This window comes from Melopsittacus undulatus, chromosome 3 (genome assembly GCF_012275295.1).
Source record: "Melopsittacus undulatus isolate bMelUnd1 chromosome 3, bMelUnd1.mat.Z, whole genome shotgun sequence".
Lineage (NCBI taxonomy): Eukaryota > Metazoa > Chordata > Aves > Psittaciformes > Psittaculidae > Melopsittacus > Melopsittacus undulatus.
The window spans coordinates 28909810-28929751 of NC_047529.1; the positions used below are offsets into that span (position 1 = coordinate 28909810).

Genomic DNA, 19942 nt, shown 5'->3' on the forward strand with positions numbered 1-19942 from the left:
AAGACCCTTGCACCAGCACAGAGTGACAGGGCCTTGGCAGGAGCAGACATGTATGAACTGTCGCTGAAACTTGCACGAGGCTGTTCCGGGCCATAAGCACAGACTTTGCTTGAAGCTGGTTTTGTTCATCTAGTCTAGTTAACGATAATGCCTGTATACCCAGCTTTAACACTCTAATTAACCCCAGTATGCAAATGCAGATTGGTTTTTAAATGTGTTCAAACTCTTTGACTTAAAGCAGATGCAAGCATGAAGTTTGTATTGCAAGAAAGCAATGCATGCTTCCTTGACAGGAACAAAATTCTATACAAGCTTGATTCAGCATAAAAAGGACATGAGGAGGGCCACAGGGATGATCAGAGGGCTGAAGCACCTCCCTTATGCAGACAGGCTGAGAAAGTTGGGGCTGTTCATCCTGGAGAAGGCTGCATGGAGACCTCATAGCAGCCTTCCAGTATCTGAAGGGGGCCTATAGGGATGCTGGGGAGGGACTCTTCATTAGGGACTGTAGTGACAGGACAAGGGGTAACGGGTTGAAACTTAAACTCCCCATGGCAGGGGAGTTGGAACTTGATGATCTTAAGGTCCTTTCCAACCCTAACTCTTCTATGATTATATGATTCTATGACTCTGAGCATATGAAAACCAAATACATCCAATTCATCCTCCAGCTGGTCATTAATCTTCAAAAACACAAAACTCAATTTGATTTTTGTAATTCTACATTTAGATAGGTGAAGAATTTATTTCTTGTATGTGTACATAAGAAGAAAGAACATATGCACACTCTGCCTGGTTTTATTATAATCTATAATACATCCACAGATACAGCTGCTCTAAGGTTGCTCATCCATTACTTGAAATAACTCAGCAGTTTCACCTGCACAGCATTGATGTGTGATGATCTGACTTACTGAAGAAAAAAAATTTATTTGTTCTTAAAATAGTCCAAATAAATTGAACATTTAAAAGATATTTTTTTAATGTGTCCTAGGTATCTACAGAGGTCAGCATACTGGGCTGAGGGCATCATAAAGCCTCTGTGCAGCCAGTTCCAGCATTTCACGGAGGGATTCATCATCTTCACTTCCTGGCTCACAGTCAACTGCCTGGGAACAAAAACCAGAAGTTAAGTTAGAACAAGCAGCACTTCTTATCCCTTTTCAGCATGTGAACAATGCAGTGCTCATGAGGGGAAAGGAAAAAAATAGTCATGCAAGTGGAAAAGAGTTATCAAGAGCAGCACTGTATGTTCTTAAATGGCCTGCCAACATGTAGAAGAGTACAGAGAACACTTATGGAAGCCCTGCTGAGGAACAAGAATCTTAATCTCAAGTGTTATGTTTAATTAATGTTTCAAAACTACTATGTAAAATGCATTAAGTTCTGTACGTTACATTTAATTCAAAATCAAATAAAACCACACAAGGTTGAGTCCTTGAAGTTTCCATTTTATCTGTGAATTCACCTGCATCGCATTAGGTTAATACTGTAAAACACATGCATTCATCACAGAGGTACAGTCCCTCTGTACTGAGGGAGGCTCTGTACTGATATTCCCACACCCATAAAATAACATTTGCATCAATATAAAAGCCTGAAGAGATTCATCTATCAGTAGAGCAAGTCTTTCTAGAGAAAGATGGTGACCCCAAACACACAAGTTGATCAACATTCAACCTGATTATCCCCTGACTGCTCTATCTCAAAGGGCAGCATTTGCATAGTAACACTATGCTTGATCCTATGGACTTCCAGGCTCTAAGACTGTACCTTCTCTAATTCAGTATTAACTTGCTGGTCTTCTGAACAAGTAACAGCTTTCAACCATAAAGGTTTGTGAAGAGAAAAAAAAGGGGGGGCATTTAAAACAGTGAATGTATTTAATGTTATCTGACAATGTTGTTAGAAGCATGTGAACTCTTAAGAGCACTGTGTTAACAGTTACCACGGAAAAAGTAAACCCACAAATCCCACCATATAGTCAGATCTATACTAAACAATTTTTCATTTTAAGGCCATTAAAGTTTTATAAGAATATATATATGCACATAAAGAAGGACAGAAACTTGGTTCACAATGGCACAAGCTTGTCACCGCCAACACAGTTTGTAAAGTATTACAAAGATACACAAGGTAACAGCTGAGCTGCCATTAGGGCTTCTGTCAGTGCACAATAATAACATACATCAATAATGTATTACTAACAGTAATGATATACATCAATATAATATTACATGAAAATGAAGCCTAACTTCTTGATTAAGCATTACATATTTTTTCCAGTCTCGTTCCCTTTTTCTCTATTGCAAGAGCTCTGTTTATCAGTCCTATATTCCTGTACTATGTATACATCAAAATGTAGCATATGTTTATTAAAAAACTGAAAAAAGCTGACATAGCAATCATGGTTTGTTAACCACAAGACTGTAACTCACTTGCCTCTTGAGATAATTAATATTCATTTAGTTTGTTTCAATAGGCAAGAAATTTTGGGCTGGAATCAACCTTCTTCTGGGTTTGTAGAACACTTAAAACATTTGTTATGGTCCCTCAGGACAGCATCTGGGAGCTACTCCAGATTGGAATGGATTACTACAATGGGTAGTGGTAATACATGATATATTTTCACTATGTTCTTAATAATGACAAAGTCAACACATTAAAATGCTTTAGAACACAAAAGACATGGTTTGAACCATTCTTTACAATTCCTTATTTTTTTAAGAACTAGGCGTGATAGCTTCTTAAAACAACCTTCTGACATGGATGACATTAAATTCTGAACCTAGCTAATAAATTAGCAAAATACTTCTTTTTGTGAGTATATAAGGCTTTCAGTTTAGCTACAAAATGATCAACATGACCAAAAACCCAATTATTACCATTGCTGCTACTCTGATAGTTCCATTATTTAGACCAGAGCCTGTTTTAAGAGCATTTACGAAAGCAATTGTGGGTTAAATCCGTTTCTCCTCTACAATCTTCCTTTATCCATCTTTACACAAGTAGAGAGCTGCTGACAAATACTGGGGTTTCTTCCAAATTTACCACATTTGTTACATAAACATTTCTAGCTTTTTTATAATGAAGAAAACTCTGTAGGATATGCTTCCATTAAATCAGTGAGCTCAGCTCACAGGCTGGGTCAGTATTTCTCTCAGGGAGGCAGGGTACTGATCCACTGATGAGAATGTCAATGGAAATAATGAAAAGTGAACAGGCTTAAGCTGTTTTGATATCAAATACAAAATAATTTCCCTAGCAATGGGTACATGATATTCTAGGCAGATCTGTATATTAGATGGGAGACCTGCCTCTGCTAAATATAGCCACACACAAAAGGGAGCGTTCTGCTGTACATACCCGAGTGTCCAGTGAAATGTTTGCAGTCTTCCCATCAACCGTGATGCACAGGACAGAGCCATCTTTTGAACTCACACAGTCTTCTCCAAACATATCCCTAAAACAAAGCGTGTAAGATGTGGCCAAACAGCAAACTTGTAATTTATTTTCTATTAACCTCAGGGTTCCAAAGGCGTTTTGCCAGCAGAGTATCTCCTTTCAGCAACTGTTATTTAACCCACTTAAATATAATCAACAAATCCATACCTAAATTCTTATGACAGTGGCTATCACCTAACAGTAACTATTTTACCAAAATAAATCTTATCATAAATGAAAGGAAGTATTCCTTTGATTTCAAAAGAGACAGGATTTCTATGTAAATAACAAAATATACATCAGAGTAGTACCAAAACACTACTTCCACAACCACAGCATTTTGGGAGACAACATGAAAGTCTGCTTCTGGAAGAAAGTCCTGTATTCAAAACGTTAATGATGCTGAGATCTTTCTACTGTACCTCTTTCTTTACTTAATTCCTGGCCTCACAGAAACTAGACTGAAGTAAATTTGCAAAAAGCATTTTAAAATTACTATCTTTAAGTTGTATTATGCTAAAATTACTGTATTCAGATGATTAACAGTGATCATTTTCCATTAGAAGAATATGCCAACTTACTGAAGCATGATCTCCATTCTCTTCCTATACACATCCATGTCTACTTTCTTTGAAATTTTATGTACTGCAGCTGAAAAGAAAAAGTCATTTTAGTTTCACAGACAATGGGAGCAAAAACTGGCTAACTTTTACTGCCTGGCTCCTAATTGACTTTCAGGAAGAAACAATCTAGAAACTACATAAGAGAGATATATATTTATACAATTTACAAAGAAAATGTATTAAAGATGGAAGAGTCAAGGAAATATATAATTCTAAAATATATGCTCCCTGTACTTATCACATTTTAAAATAGAAAACTTTGCAAGTCTAATTCTCACTTTTTAATTCTCCTTTTCATTGTTATGCTCATTACTTCACACATTTCCTTTACTAAAAAGTAAAATAATCTACTTTCATCATTTGGTTATGATGTCTCCATTTTCTTTCATTATAAAGAAATACCACATCACAGAGGCTAGGAGCATGCAGAGAATACATAAAGTGAAATCAGACAGCAAATGTGAGATGTACTAATAGGCATAGACATTCCTGGAACATGTTTCAGCATAGAGAGGTTGAAATAAAAATAACAATACTGTATTTAGACTTGATTTTGAAATTAAGAGGTAGTTTAAATCAAGCCATTTTCATTTGAACATAATTATTTAAGTATTTGTTCATTAAAGGAGTCAGATGTCTATAGGAAGACCTAATTGTGAAAATCACTGTGTTTTTCACTGATGGATAAGGCTTGTGATAAACACACATTTTCCACAATCAGTTACCAGTCGCCACGTAAGAGTAGGTTTCAACAAAATAACATTTTACAAATAATGAAGACCAAGTCTCAGTTCTGGTTTTAAGTAGCAAATCTTACTCCCTAAAAAGTTTCATAAGGAAGGGAAATGCAATTAGGGGGATCACAATCTATTGCAAGGCATTATATCCCTCTAAGCTTGATACAAAAAAATCAAGAAGCAATGCCTCAGTTAAATATGCATGCACCAAACTTAGTACCTTTCTGTATTTTGGGATTTGACTGCACTTCCAGTATCACTGTTGTCACAGTGTCTGCATACATATCATTAGCGGGATTTGCCACCCACTGGAACAGAAAAAAAATAAGTAATAATGTGAGATCAGTCTTTGGGTTGAGTGAATAATGCAACACAAAACCAATGTAAAATTCATTGTGTTCTCCTATTTGCTTTCCTCTGAATTCTAGCTTCAAATGACTGCCATATATTTTACACCAAGTTATTAACTACTTTTAACTTGCAATATTCCAGTAACTTTCTGTGAAAAATTCAAGCTGTTGAATGCTTCTGGACACATTTATGAAACAGTTATTAATAACATCTGTTGGAAAGGGGGAGAAAACACCATTTGGCATTATTTCCGATTCCTACTTGCCACATAAAAAATGGGCACCAAATCTGCCATTACACTCCTGAGTCACGGCAAAAAGGAAACCAGCAGTGAGTGGCTAAATGAAACAATATGCATGAATACAGAACCACTGCTCAAGGGGAATTTTGTTCTACCTTTCATTCTCATTGGCATCCAACAGGAAGCTACTTAAAACACTGAATTCTGCATAGTATTTATCTGATGATACTACTTTGGAGAAACTGGAGAACAAAATACTTCTCCCTCCCTCACCAATGCCCACCTCAAGGACCACCATGCCTGGCTCCTGGATCACAGTGATATTTTTGAAAACCTTCAGGGCTGGTTTTTGTTGAATTTCTATTTCTTCTACATCACCTAAAAAGTGACAACAAATGGTTAGCAAGAATAAAATCATACTGAAAGCAAGATTAACTTTACCTGCATAAAACCCCAGTTTATTTAAGAATAAGGAGTTGCCTGTTATTATCACAACTGCTCAGAGCAGCTCACAAAACGGAAGTCCATACTCTCTTCCCTCACTTGACAATATTACTTGCTTTGTTCTGGATTGTTTGGGGTGTTTTAGTATGTAATACCAGCCAATTTACTTGTTCTGAATTCTCACATTTGACCAGCTCAGCACACTGATATATGCACACCAATGAAAAACAGAACAACCAAGAAATTCAGTGCTGCATTTGCAGGATTAACCAGCTCCTCTTAAACCCTTGAAGGATAACCCATTGCTTACACAAGCATAGGGCAAAAGTGTTTGTGTGCCATGTAGCATTTGGGTTATGAGACCTGAACATCAGCTGAACACAGATTTTTCTCTTCCTCAGTGATATGAATTAGATTCGGACGGTAGGGAATTAAAAAAAAAATCCCGAGCTTCCAGTCTGGGAAGGGATCCTGCAAAGTCTGTGCCTGTAATGAACTAGGCCAGGAGCTGCCCCTGACCTTTCAGAAGCTAAACAGCAGCACCAGGGATCACATCAGTGGCAGATTTAAATGGCTTCCAACTCAGAAAAAGCCAACCAGGTTAGATTCTTGCCTCTTGTGGAGGGACAGAAGAGGCTGTCTGTCACAAAGGAGGATAGAGATCTTGGTTTTATTAATGGAATGGCATTCTATTAATTCTGTTTTGGGTCTGCAAATAAAAGATCAATTAATAAATTTTACATCAGAATGGATACAGAACTCACTTTGTGGGCTGACAGGAGACACAAGTTGCCCTAGGCTCTATGCTGCTACATGCTCATGATTTTGTAATACAGCTACAATGGAATCCCTCCAAAAGGATGCGTCATACTCATCAACTGCATCAGTCAGAAGCTGCATAATCTAATGAAAGTTGTAAAATACAAAATAAACTGTGGCACTTCAGTCACTGGCAAAGAAATTTCCACTGAGAAGACCTCTGAAGACTGGAAGTTGTTTTAAAAGTTGATCAATATAAATCACAACCATGTCTTTCCAAATACGCACCAGTAAGTTTTTGTAGCTGATAATAAAGTAGATTAAAAGGACCTGTGTATGGAATGGCTTGTGTCTGTGTTACAGTGCTCATCGCCAAGTCTGTGTAATCTGAAAGAATCAAAAAGTTCCTATTAAAAACTGTCCCTTTGAACTGACTTCCTAGAAAATAAAACTGCCACTATAGATCAATAGTGGCATCAAGACATTTAAGACAGAGGGTTGAAAAGGACAATCTGTGGTGAGGAGGGTGGAGTGTCAATTGTAAGAGAAACAATACATCCGTGGTTACGAAAGCAGTAAGAGCTTGTTATTTTATCATACCCATTAAAAAAAAAAATAAAGAAGAGTATTCACTAAGTTTCAGTGCCCCACTGAGCACATCACTGTCTTTACTTACTGGAGAGGTCACATGGAGAAAGGATGTGATAGTTAAAATTTCTTTTAACTAGGATTCCAGAAATTCTCTGTCCTTGCTCTGGTTTCTTATCTGCTAAAGATCCCATCACCTGGAAGTGAAAAACACACAACAGTCAACAAGGCAAACTGAGGTATTCACAGCTCAAATATAGCTACGGAGACAAAATGCAGTTTGCTCAGAAAAGTTGAACATCACATAAAATTAACTCTGAAAATAAAGGAAGGCCCTCGTACCCAACAGACATTCTGGGATTAACACAAGAAAAGGTTGGAAGAGTGAAGAGGCAAAAAAAAAAACCAAAACAAATCCAACCCCCAAATACAACACTAAATGAAAAACACTCACATACTTTGAGTGCTTGGAAAACACACACAATATGAAACCAATTAAAAATAGAGACTTGGAATAATAAGTGTGGGTTTTATCCCAGAGGAAAATACTGTTGTAGAGATAAGAAACTACTGATTTTATACCTTGGCAAGTTTTTCTCCTCTGAAGTTTAAGGTTACAGCTTCGGTATTCCTAGGATTATGAACCTCTATGTGAACTTCATCATTATCTTCATATTCCCGGATCAATGCTGCTTTCAATCTGGCCATTTCATTCTGCTCACCATGAACTAAAATCTATAGGAAGGACAGTTTTCCTTTCAGAAGAAGTTATTTGACCAACCAGACATGTTTAATAAACAAATTATCCCCCCAAAACTGCCAGCTTGTACCTCATCTTTATAAAAATGTCAATACATAACGTATTGGCTCAATTATATTACATACTTTTACATCTCTGATATTGCTGCGTTATCCAAAGGCCTAGATTTCAAAGCCCCAAGTATTAGTAGAAAAATCCATGCAAATAAGCAGAGTGCACAACAGAGACTCCATTTAACTTTTCATACACTGTTATATTATGAAAGCAAAGCATTAACTTAAGTTAAACAATAGAAGTTAATCAGCTTTACATTTTTGTGTCTGCATGTAGATAGCTATAAACAAAACGAACATGCAATTCAGAGGATGTTTCACAGTTCACAATTCTCCTTGCCACGTTAAATCCTCTTTTCTTCCATCATTTGTTTTCCTTCTTATCTGTGTTTGCACACTGATTCTCCTCCAATCTCAGTAAGTTTTCATATTCTGGCCTTTCACACCTCCTGCTCCCTGTGATTTGCTCATGCTTTTCCCCTCAATTGCTGCCTTTGTCTTTTGCTGCCTCCTGCATACTTCAATTAATATTTTCTTGTTTATCTGGGGGCAAATTACAATGAATTATTCCAATACCAGTGTCCACAACTTGATGTGGTCCTATACTGTATTTTATTTCTGCAAAACACTGCTGAAACATGTTACGGACCATACCAATTTCTTGAAAGTCATCCCCAGATTAATTCCAATGCACACAGTCAGAAGCAAGTTCATCTTTGCTTTGTTAAGGTAACATGAAAACTGGCTAAAATCTCCATCCTTTCTTATAAGGCATAGGGATGCTGGCTACTGATACTGCTAGACACCAGGATGCCTTGATGATGATGATGACTTTGATGACACAAGGCCGTGAAGCAGTTTGATGAATCCCACTCTGGAGAGACAGGCAGCATGTATACTAACCACATGTGGAGGTTTCAGGGCCCGGATAAATTCACTGGTTTGTTGATAATCTGTGTGAGCAGAGAAAGAAATGTAGTCCACAGACATCTTCAGTGGCAGTTTTTGCCCTGACATAGTTGTGATCTCTTCAGGCTCAGACATGATGTGCTAGAAGAAAAGAGCACTTTAAATAAGACACCATGTAACAAATGCTTTACATTTCCAAACCATATGAAATAATATTGGCAGTCAGGTTAGATGTGAAGAATTTCAAATTTCACAAAACAAACACTCACAAATGAAAAGAGCATGCACAATGCACATAATTTCATCTTTTGTGGACTCAGATAGGAACTCCTCGGATCCTGCAAACCTTGGGGGTCATTCTTTCTTCCAGATGCATCTTTCTCAAATTTACATTAAAATTGTAGCTAGTGTGTGACTTCTGTCTCTAAAACGAGATGCTCTGATGCTCTCAGCTGCTAGAATTTGGAAGGATTTAATTCTTTACAACTGGACAGCAGCACAACAGGCGCAAGGCGGTCTGATCTCTGACACTTCAATAGCATTAAGATTTAATATCTGTTTCTCCAGAATTAGGATTAGGGCTCCTCTCTCAAAAAGTTAAATGATGGAGGGGTCTGAAGCTGGAGAAAAATATCAGTCATTCTATCTCATGACAAGGTAACTGCTCCTAAGAAAGATTATTCTCTCTGACATCACTAGAAATGGCCATATGCCAATTTACTGTACTTTTCATTAGTATTAGCTAAAAGCAACTAGTTTTAATAACATAATTATGTGTACCTGACAACAACCTTCTCAGTAAATTCAAATAAAGACACCTGCGATTGGCAAATTCTTTTTAAACATATCAAGAATACTTCTTCATATTAAGTCATGATGTATTAGTGACTCACCTTAGCAAGTGTTCCTTCAACACAGTACCCTGCTATAATTACTCCATTTCTCTTATCTGTGCACCAGCTTTCAAACAACTCCCTGGATAAGCCACTCTGCATCATACCTGGGGAAGCCATCACAACACTTGGGCCAATATCATCAAAATGATCCATACTCTGAATGGACAAACAGCAAGAAAATCAGATACCATAACTTAGTCACATGAAGGACAGCCTAGCTACACCCTTGAACAAGGTACAAGCAGAGCCCTACATTCACCAATTATAGCCCATCCTCATAAACAGTGCCCTTTGAAGGAGAGTTCCTCCTATTGATGACCATAAGGAGCAAACTATAAGCATGAGGATCTATAGTGGAAGAAAAGCTGGGGTGTAACCTCCCTTCAACAAGCCCTCTAAACACTGGGATAGTGGATAACTTGGATATAAACCTGTACCTAACCAACCTACCAGGACAGTCAACATGCAAGCTGTTCAGCAACTACTGTGAAGGTGGTGAGGCACTGGAACAGGTTGTCCAAAGAAGCTGTGAATGCTCCATCCCTGGCAGTGTTCAAGGCCAGGTTGGACAGAGCCTTCGAATGACATGCTTTAGTGTAAGGCGTCCCTTCCACTGGCAGGGGGTTTGGAACTAGATGGTCTGAAGGTCCTTCCCAACCCAAACCATTCTATGATTCTATGAATTTCTCTGTCACCCTTCCTCTTTTGTAAGACAACCTTAACTCAAGCTTACCTTCAGATTACTAATATGTTTGAAAACAAACGGATTGTTGATGTTAATTTGCTTGCGGATCTTGTCATTCATGGCATTGACATATGTCTGATAAACTGCCATACACTTCTTTGCCAAGGAGGAGGCATAGTATATAGGGATATCATGGAGTTCAGGATGATTCTGCCAGTATTCATCTACAAAAACCCAGAAACACTGAAGAAAAACAAACAAAACCACCCAACTAAAAAACCCACACAACCCTGCCCACAGCACTGTCTCTGAAGTAGCTTCTCAGTAGTGTTAATGCTTCTTGTGAAATAAGATTAGCACTGCAGTTTTTCATCTTTATTACAGAAAGTCACAATCATAAGCTTTTTTTTTTTACCTGCACTACTTAAGAAGAAAAAGCAATCACCAACTAAAAATGTATATAACTAGTACAAACAAGCAGGCAAACAAACAAGAAAAAGATGAATTTCACGTATTTTTGGCAGGTCAAATTCCAATCAATTACCAACTTCAGCTACAAGGTATAACGCATACACAATATTACACAGCAATAAATCTACATTTACAACAGCGCAAGCTTTACCAAACCACTGCAATAAAGCTGAACTGTCTGCCAAATAGCAATTATACATCTAACAGCTAGGGACATCTGTGTGTAGATATGTTGATGAGAATTCACTGTATCAAAGATGTGTAAAGCAAACCCAGGGAGTTCAAGGCATGAAGGGATCATCCAGTTATCATTTATGGCTTCCTATATATTACTAACAGTTATATTTTACAAGCTTAACCGAAACAAAAAGGCAAAAAAAGCTCCATTAACCACAACTTATTTTGTCATCGATGACAGTAGCCATGACCTTTACTCAACACAAAAAAAGAGATCTGAATGCATCCGTGCAAATATAACTTAATTGTTTTCCCACTTGGATACAGTTCTGATAGTCTAAAATATATTTATACTGTGTGAGGAAATATCATCCAAAGATAAAGGTACACTCTTTTGTGTATATAAAATGATTTGGCTTTAACCTGACATTTCTGATAAGCAGCAAAAGATTTTCAGAACATGTCAGAGAGGCTCACTGACATCACTGTGTTAATAAACTCAAGTGTAAGGTGGCCACAGCCAATAGAAGATAACCAACAGCAGGACTCAGAGTGACACTAAAGGACTGGACATCATCACAATTTTCTATACCATACCACAGTATTTTTTGTCATACACTTATAGAAAGAAGAAAAACAAACACGTAATCCTGTGGGCTCAGTTGTGTAGACACAAGAGACGCAATTGCATTCTCTACCTAATTAAGCATACAATTAAATATCTAGCTTTTCTAGAGGTATTTTTAGAAACTCAACTTTTAATACCTACACATAGCAAGGAGAGGCAAACAAATGACAAACTGATGGCTACACAAGATTTAAAATGTTCTGGTTCTATCTCCTCTATAAAATAAAACCCCCTTAGTCAATGATAAGTAGCAAATAAACCCACAACACTGAATACTATCCTGTGCCTAGATCCAAATTGCTTATTAACATTTGAATAGACCAGTAACACATTTTGAAACAACTTGGCTTCTAATACTGAGCTAAATGAAATGGAAAGTGAGAAGAATGTCACACTTCTTCAGTAACACTTTAGATTTAATACCCCTAAAAATAAATGTTTTAATTTTGAGATAATTATCTTTTGGTCTTGCCAGCACTTGCAGGAGCAAAAAGAGCCTGAAAAAGCACGTAATGTAGTACACTAAATGTAGTACACTAATGTACTACATGTAATGTACTACATGTAATGTACTACATGTAATGTACTACATGTAATGTACTACACTACATTATTATTTTAAAACTGGTTTACCTGATGTACCTTGTCACAACTACCTATGTATTTTATGTGAAGTGACTTCTTGTGATCATGTATAATTACCCCTTCCCTTTCATTTTGCTCTTCTTAACAAAGCCTAATTTGCTTTCCCATTACCACTAGGACTTAAGTGTCTGTATGTTCTCAACTTTTCCTATAGACTTCTCCATACAGATTTGTAAATTAAAGAGATGGTGAAACTCTGGAGCAGAGTATACATTTTTTTAGCAGTACAGTTTAAATAGGACAGTTGCTGTGATTGCTCACTTTTCAATCTGCAATATTAGGCCTTATTTGCTGAAATCCTGGTTCAACAAGATTCGAGTCAAGCACATTATTACCCTTTCCAGGTAAGGAAAGGGTATGCCATTACCCTTTCCTTTCTAGGCCTCCATCCTGCCTCATTAAGCGGAAGTGCTTTGGTTGGTTTATTGGACTTTGGGCACTTCGACAAACATGCATTATGCATTCACAGGTACTTAATACACTGGAAAATAGCTGAAGAGTTGTTTAAATATTCTCACTTAACTCTCTATGCCTTTTATTAAGAGGAGCTGGAAAGGTACATACCTAAAATTAAAAGTAGTTCTTGCGCTCGACCCAGGGCAAACACAGGAATAAGACCTCTACCTCCTCTATTGACAATGTCGTGAACAGTATTACAGAATCTTGCCTCTCGCTCTTCCCTTTTCTCATGAATATGAGTACCATATGTGGATTCCTGTGTATATTGAAATTATGTATTAAAAATACTGATACACACAGACTGATTCTCAATCTTCTCCTCGGAATCTAACAAGAAAATACAGAAAAACATGCTGGTGTTAACATCGTGGGGAGAGGAAGGAGAACATGAGGTAAAGAGAAAAATCAAAACCACTCCCAAATTCCCATAACCACCTCGACCAAGTTAAATTACCAAAATTTTCCCTCTCACAAACCCTTCCCAGCTGGTTGGAAAGACAGATCCTGTTAGGAAAACAAACAAACAATTAAAGCTATTAATTTTGATGCTTCTTGTAAGAGGTTTCAGATTTAACATACATACTTTCCTAGATGGCAGGAATGCCATTGCTTTGATGAAGGGGTTATCACATTATGGCTCACTAGTGATACATGTGCCACAGTTTAGAAATACTTAGCCTAAAATATAGGAATTACATAAAATACAAGATTTTGATGTGACTTAAAATGAAATTAGCAGTTACAGAAAGCAATTAGAGGGACACAGTAAACAAAATCAGGGTTAGGATCTACTAACAACATCTAGCTACACTAGGGTTTGTACAATACATCTAGCAAACACAAGTCGAAACCTAATAAATCTCGCATCTTGAAAAGGTTTGTCTAAAGGCTTAGAGAACTTCATCAGAAAAAATATAAAATAAAAATTAGACTTTTTAATACAGTGAAAAGAAATGTTGGAGTTTTCTGAACACCCAAGCATTTGGATATTTAACGCAAGCCATGACCTAGCACTAGATCTCACGTTTCTCATTTCATTTTAGCTTTAATTAAGTAATATCCCTATACATATTTCATTACTAATATAAGAGATAATTCTGTAAAACTTACAATTATAAGAATATCGGGTTTAATATTGGGAATCTCAGCTGCCATCAGGTGTCTGTCTTCCTGTCTTGAGAAATCACCTGTATATAAAAGCTATTGGAGACCAAGAGAAACAATTAGTCTGAGTACAAGTTCTACCAGGTCAGCGGTCTCTAAAAAGCTGTTGTATAGGAGTGATATTTTTTAAGCAAAGACTGGTTTAAGGAATTTATCCTAAAAAGGTCAGATGTACTTTAATTAAAGACTTTTCTGATGTGGACAGTGCTTACAATATTAGGTCAATAGTGGTACAATACAAATATTTTAGCCACAGTAAGTAAAACAATTTTTATTTTAAGCAGCAGAATAATTCCAACAGAACTAGGTAAGCAATTACTAAGAGTTTATTTATTGTTTTAGATATGAAAGTGCCATTTCCAGCCTTTTGCGTACATGCACTGATCATTAAGAAGTAAAACTTGATGTAACAAAGTACAGCAGGTCCTAAGTGGAAGTAAGAAGTAGCTAAAACTGCATTTATATATCAGAATGTAAATACAATGAATAGTACAATCAAATTACTTATTAAAAATTCTTCTAAGACTTTCTTATCATAAAAAACCCCAACCTGTAATTAGCAGAATTTCTAAATGGAATAATCATGTTCCCCATTACACCAAGAAGTAATCTGTAAGCAATTTTGAATGGATTCTTAACTGTACAGTGGAATGCAGCTCTCTCTGCCCAAAGGGATGGTTTCAAAACTAAACAGTTTTCACTAAACAATCATTCCACTGATTAAAATGTGAACAATAAAACATACAGCCAGCAACAGCTGACAACTGGTCTACAGGTAACCTACTATCACATTCCTCATTTGCTTCACAGGGTATTAAAGAAAATAATGGAATCCTATTTCTATGCTTTTTTTTTTTTAAACTTCTAAAATTCTCAATCATTATAACCATGAACTAAGTCCCTCTACACAGAAGCCTCAGCACCACCAGGATCTCTCTTCTTCAAGGTTGTATGAAACTTTCCTTTGGCAGTGATTATCCTACTGAACTCCAATTCATGGGAGTAGTTTCAAGTATCAGGGTTTGAAGCAGTGCTGCCTGTGATACACAACTTATTTAATCTCTCTGTGCTTAAAAATTAGTAATAATCTTGTTTCTTTACGTACTTGCGCATAGGTGTGTTATGAAAAAAATATAACTCACATACTTTGACTAATGCCATTTCAGCACTCACGGCAGGCACATGGTAAATCGTAATTACAAAACCAGACATCTGTTCCTAGATTTTACAAAAATGCAGCCTCCATAAGGATGCTTCAGCTATCAGCTGCCGCTGAGTGGAGCAACAAGAAAAACTCAGTTTACTGGCTCCAAATTTGAGTCATAAGTCCCTCCTATAAAATCTAAACATCCTACTTGGTTCCATACATCTGTCACTTGCTAGTTCTCATCAATGAGAAAATACATGCTCTCAGTTAAGGGCTCCCACCCTGCCTGGAGTCCAAGTCTATTTGACATCTCCAGCCACAGTAGTGGGACTTAACAGACAATAAGAAATAATTAAAAACCATGTTAGACTTCAGGCTTGATTTCAACTTTATAATAAAAACAAAATACCTTCACACCAGCTATTTCAATCATAAACATGGCTGCTCCCAGGACGTGGCCTGCGTGGTAACACCAGAATTTGATTCCTGCCACTTCTTTCACTTCATGGAAGTTGATGGTTTCAATCTTGTCCATGCTTTCTTCAAGGTCTGTTTCTGTATATAGCATGTCATCCGCTGATATATTACTGGATATAAGTGAAATGGATAAATATCAGCTCATCTTACCACCTTAGATTATGTAACAGTTGGATAAACACTTCCTGGGTAGTTCCCCACTGATAGTAAGACTTCCATTCAGTAATGCTATGTCTCCTATGTTAGGAATCAAGTCCAGGTACTCTAATGCAGTCCACCTAAATGGAGTTAAAGCATCTTTCTTTTGAAAGGCCATGCTAGAATGGTCTTTGCAGTTCAGGATCTGCTTTGTATTTGTCTGAAAGTACCAACAGATTCCCAACTCTGGACAGAGATCTGCCACTTGTCAGCTTGTAACAATCTTCAAAAGCCAAACTAAAACACACTTCCCCCATTGGCCCAAAAAAACAACTTAAAAGAGGACTGCTTCTCAGCCTTCTGACCCAAGCTAGAATCTGCTGAGTTGAGATATGCTCAGGACCACTGCATTCACACAGAAAAGATGTGTCAAGGCTTCCAACAGAAGGGGGGGAAAAAAGAAGAAGAGAAACCCAAAACAACCACTTCTATGAAGCTTCAGGAAAAACAGACATTAAAAAGCATGCAAACAAGAGTGTCTTCAGAGAGACAGATATGGGGGGGAAAAATGAAACTATTAAAGGTCCAAATACAGCAAAAGAAAAGAATGAGAGAAAAGAAGGAAAGATTTTATTTTTTTATTAATAGGCATTTATTTGAGAGTTACATTATCCCTGAGGCAGTAAAATGATTCATTAATTCTAATCTAGTTATCATGTTCTACTTGTGGCAACATCCAGGTTAATGCAGCCACCTCTGGTGGCTTCATCTTCAGTTTCCTGTTGAATCTATAGGTGAAATAATTCATGAGTTGAAAGAGACAACCCACAGCTCAGCTTACCTGACTTTGACATAGTCTGAGAGAAGCCATCTGTAAATAGCTTTTGTGGCATGAGTCATAAACGTCCTCCCTTTAAAACTTGTTTTCTGTAAAAACCATGGTAAAGCCCCACAGTGATCTAAATGGAAACTTAAAATAAACACATGAATCCAATTAATACATTAGCATCACACAACACTAATATATATCATATAATTCCCTGCTTCGCTGGGTTAACATAGCATCATGAAAATCCAGAAGCAGAATTCTCAACTCTGTTGTTAACTATGCTGGTCTACATTCTGTACACTAGTGACTAGATGTGCAGACAGGAAGACCGAAGAGTAATAGAGGAAATACTCCATTAATGGCAAACATTTTACCCAAATAATTTCAGAATTAATCTTTTTGTAATCTTCATATAAATTTAGAGGGAGAAAACCAAGAGGAACCAGGAACACTATAAATGTTAGATATAAGAAAGCTAACAAATGCAATCTTAAGTTTGGATGTGGGACACTACGGATTAAAATGCTAACTACTAAAACAAAATTACTTGGTCACACTTTAAGTTTGACCTATTTTAAGAAAGTACTTTTGAAACAGAAGTCAAACAAGCACATATCATGAAAGCTCAGGATTTTATAGAGACCTGGTTATGACTGGTTAAATCATTTAGAAATGCTCATCCTGTCTCTCAGCCACTAAGCAATATTTAAACCACATTCAAAGCTTGCCTAAGTGTCCAAGAACCTTCTTCATTCAAAGCCAACGGAGCAAAAATCACAACCAATACTTTTCAGCAGTCTTCATGTGGAAGACTCCTAGAAGGTGTCGCAATGGTGCTAAAGCAGGCCAGGTTATAAAAGTCAGACATCACAGTGAACTCAGAGGAGAGTTCTATTTAAAAAAAGTTGGAAACTAAAATTTTGCCACGCCATTACCATCTACATGACACCTCTTTTCAGCCTCTCAGTGAACACAGCTCCAACCACAACCTCAGTTATTTCATCTTTCAGGTGCAACTTACTGACTAATTAAGAGGAGATCAATCTCAGCAGGATCTATCAAATCAATGTAAGGAAGAGCATCCATTCCTTCCAGTCCAGGATGGATTCCACAATCAAGCTGAAAAATGTAAGGAAATTAAGCTTCTAACAGAACATGCAAGAAAACCTCTTCCAGTTTGATCTAAAATATAGTTTCTAGTGACTTTAGCATCATTTACTGTAGTGATAGGACAAGGGGTAACGGGTTAAAACTTAGACAGCGGAGGTTTAGATTGGCTATAAGGAAGAAATTCTTTACTGTTAGGGTGGTGAGGCACTGGAATGGGTTGCCCAGGGAGGTTGTGAATGCTCCATCCCTGGCAGTGCTCAAGGCCAGGCTGGATGAAGCCTTGGGTGATATTGTTAGGTGTGGGGTGTCCCTGCCTGTGGAAGGGGGGTTGGAACTAGATGATCTTAGGGTTCTTTCCAACCCTAACTATTCTATGATTCTGTGCAAAAAGTATTTTTTCCTTAAACACTGCTTCTAGCACCGGATTTCACATCTTGGGCTTCTGTCTAAATGACTCATCTCCACTGGGAAACTGAAAATGTCTCAAAAGATCCTAGTCTTTGATTGTAATTTAGCACCTACACAAGCCTTTGCTTATACTTCAGCAACACCTGAACACAGGTAATAATAGTCAGAATGTCCAAGTTATTCCAGCCACCATCCGAGAAGACAGCTGGAAAAGGGGGAGAGAACAGCTATGTGTTTATATGTGACTGTTTACATGTAACTGTTGGTAAACATTAGCCTGAGGTTCCAGTAAAACCTAACATGTGTACATTTTTTGTGTTTTTTTTCACAATAACAGCAATCAACCACTGGAATAATCTCCCCAGGGAAGTGGTAGATTCCCCAACACTGGGCACTTTAAAGATCCAGTTGGACAGGGTGCTGGGACATTTAGTCTAGGTCATGGTTTGCCTAGAAAGGTTGCACCAGATGATCCCCAAAGTCCCTTCCAACTTGGTATTCCATAATTTAGAATACACACTTTAGACACACACATGCTGTTTGAGGGTATAGAGCTGTTTTATAGGACAGACTCTCTAATATCGCCTGTTATATCTTACATTGTTCCAGAAAGCTGTAAAACCTGCCTCTTTTAGCACAGTGACTGACTTCAGTGTGGCAGCTGAACTGAATCCTTAACGACTTTTTGCGATCTGAAGCACCATGAGAGGACACAAATACATTCATACAATAATTACCATTATTTTTCTTCCTTTAAACTCCAGAATAATGCATGACCTTCCCACTTCTTGGCCAGCACCTCTGCAAAAAGACATCAAAGTCATCAAAATTAAACCAACCCACACCATATGGATGCAACTGTATACTGGATGTGTTTAGTGGGATTATTTTTCTTTGTAGAAATAACCTTTAAGCTGAAACACTTAAAGTAGCAGAACTCAATGGAAATATGTCCCTATTTAATGCAGGAGAAATACGAAGAATGGTTGGGGAAATTATTTTGGTCTCTTCTGTTTTTTATTGCATGCCTGCACACTCGAGACTCAAAGTATCGAGATGTATAAGGAATGGGAAGCTTGCTGAACAAATTAGGTTGGATGAATAAGCTTTAAGTAGCATCTTCAAGCTGTCCAGAAGACAGCTCTTGTGGTGCTACCAGAAACACCTGCAAACTGCACTGGCATTCTCACCAGAGAAAAACAAATCAACCTAAAGCACTACAAGACCCACAATGCTGTCGAAGTGCAAAGGTAAAGCAGAAACGTTTTGCTTAGACAACGCTTCAGTAGCGCACAGGGAAAAGCCACGATCCTTCCAGCTGAGCATGACGGTTCTCCTACGGACGGCAAACGCAGGGAAGAGGGAGGCAGCCCAGGATTTCAACACCTCAAACACCGTTTCTCCCGGGCCGCCCAGGCCACGCTCCCGCCTCACCGGTCGTGATGACACAACCGGGGCCCAGGGGAAGCGTCGGACTGGGGCCCGCGTCCACCCCATAGCTCGGGCTCCTCCCCTAACCCCAGGCAGGCCACAGCCCCGGCGGGTCCAACCCCGGCGACCCCCCCGACACCACCTGCCCGAGCCCAACGCCCGCCCCGGGCGCTCACAGGGGCCGGATGAGCAGCTGATCACTCTCCTCCGCCGGGATCAGAGCCTCGGCTTTCCGCTTAACGGACATGATGCCCTAAGCCCCGACGGCACCCAGCGCTGCCGTTAACCCCGACCCACGCCCTCCCGCCTTCCGCTGCCTCTCGGTTTCCTCTTCCTCTCGCCTTCCCCTTCCTGCCCTCAGTGCCTTG

General features: G+C 38.2%; 1 protein-coding gene across 2 annotated transcripts; it reads right to left on the reverse strand.

Annotated features, from left to right (window-relative positions):
• Positions 1-700: 700 nt before the first annotated feature.
• Positions 701-19891, reverse strand: CPSF3 (cleavage and polyadenylation specific factor 3). Of its 2 annotated transcripts, XM_034061220.1 has the most exons (18): positions 19751-19891; positions 18881-18944; positions 17647-17744; positions 16638-16766; positions 15591-15768; positions 13981-14070; positions 12976-13126; positions 10539-10714; positions 9803-9961; positions 8904-9050; positions 7770-7922; positions 7276-7384; positions 6888-6986; positions 5680-5774; positions 5025-5112; positions 4026-4095; positions 3367-3463; positions 701-1109 (listed from the first exon to the last, which is right to left on the reverse strand). In XM_034061220.1, exons 1-18 carry the CDS (start codon positions 19819-19821, stop codon positions 1008-1010), a joined length of 2076 nt encoding a protein of 691 aa, XP_033917111.1. In that variant the 5' UTR covers positions 19822-19891; the 3' UTR covers positions 701-1007. The 2 variants fall into 2 exon arrangements, with proteins under 2 accessions (XP_033917111.1, XP_033917112.1); XM_034061221.1 differs by lacking the exons at positions 17647-17744; positions 18881-18944; positions 19751-19891 and having other exon boundaries at positions 15591-15640; positions 16638-16689.
• Positions 19892-19942: the final 51 nt, after the last annotated feature.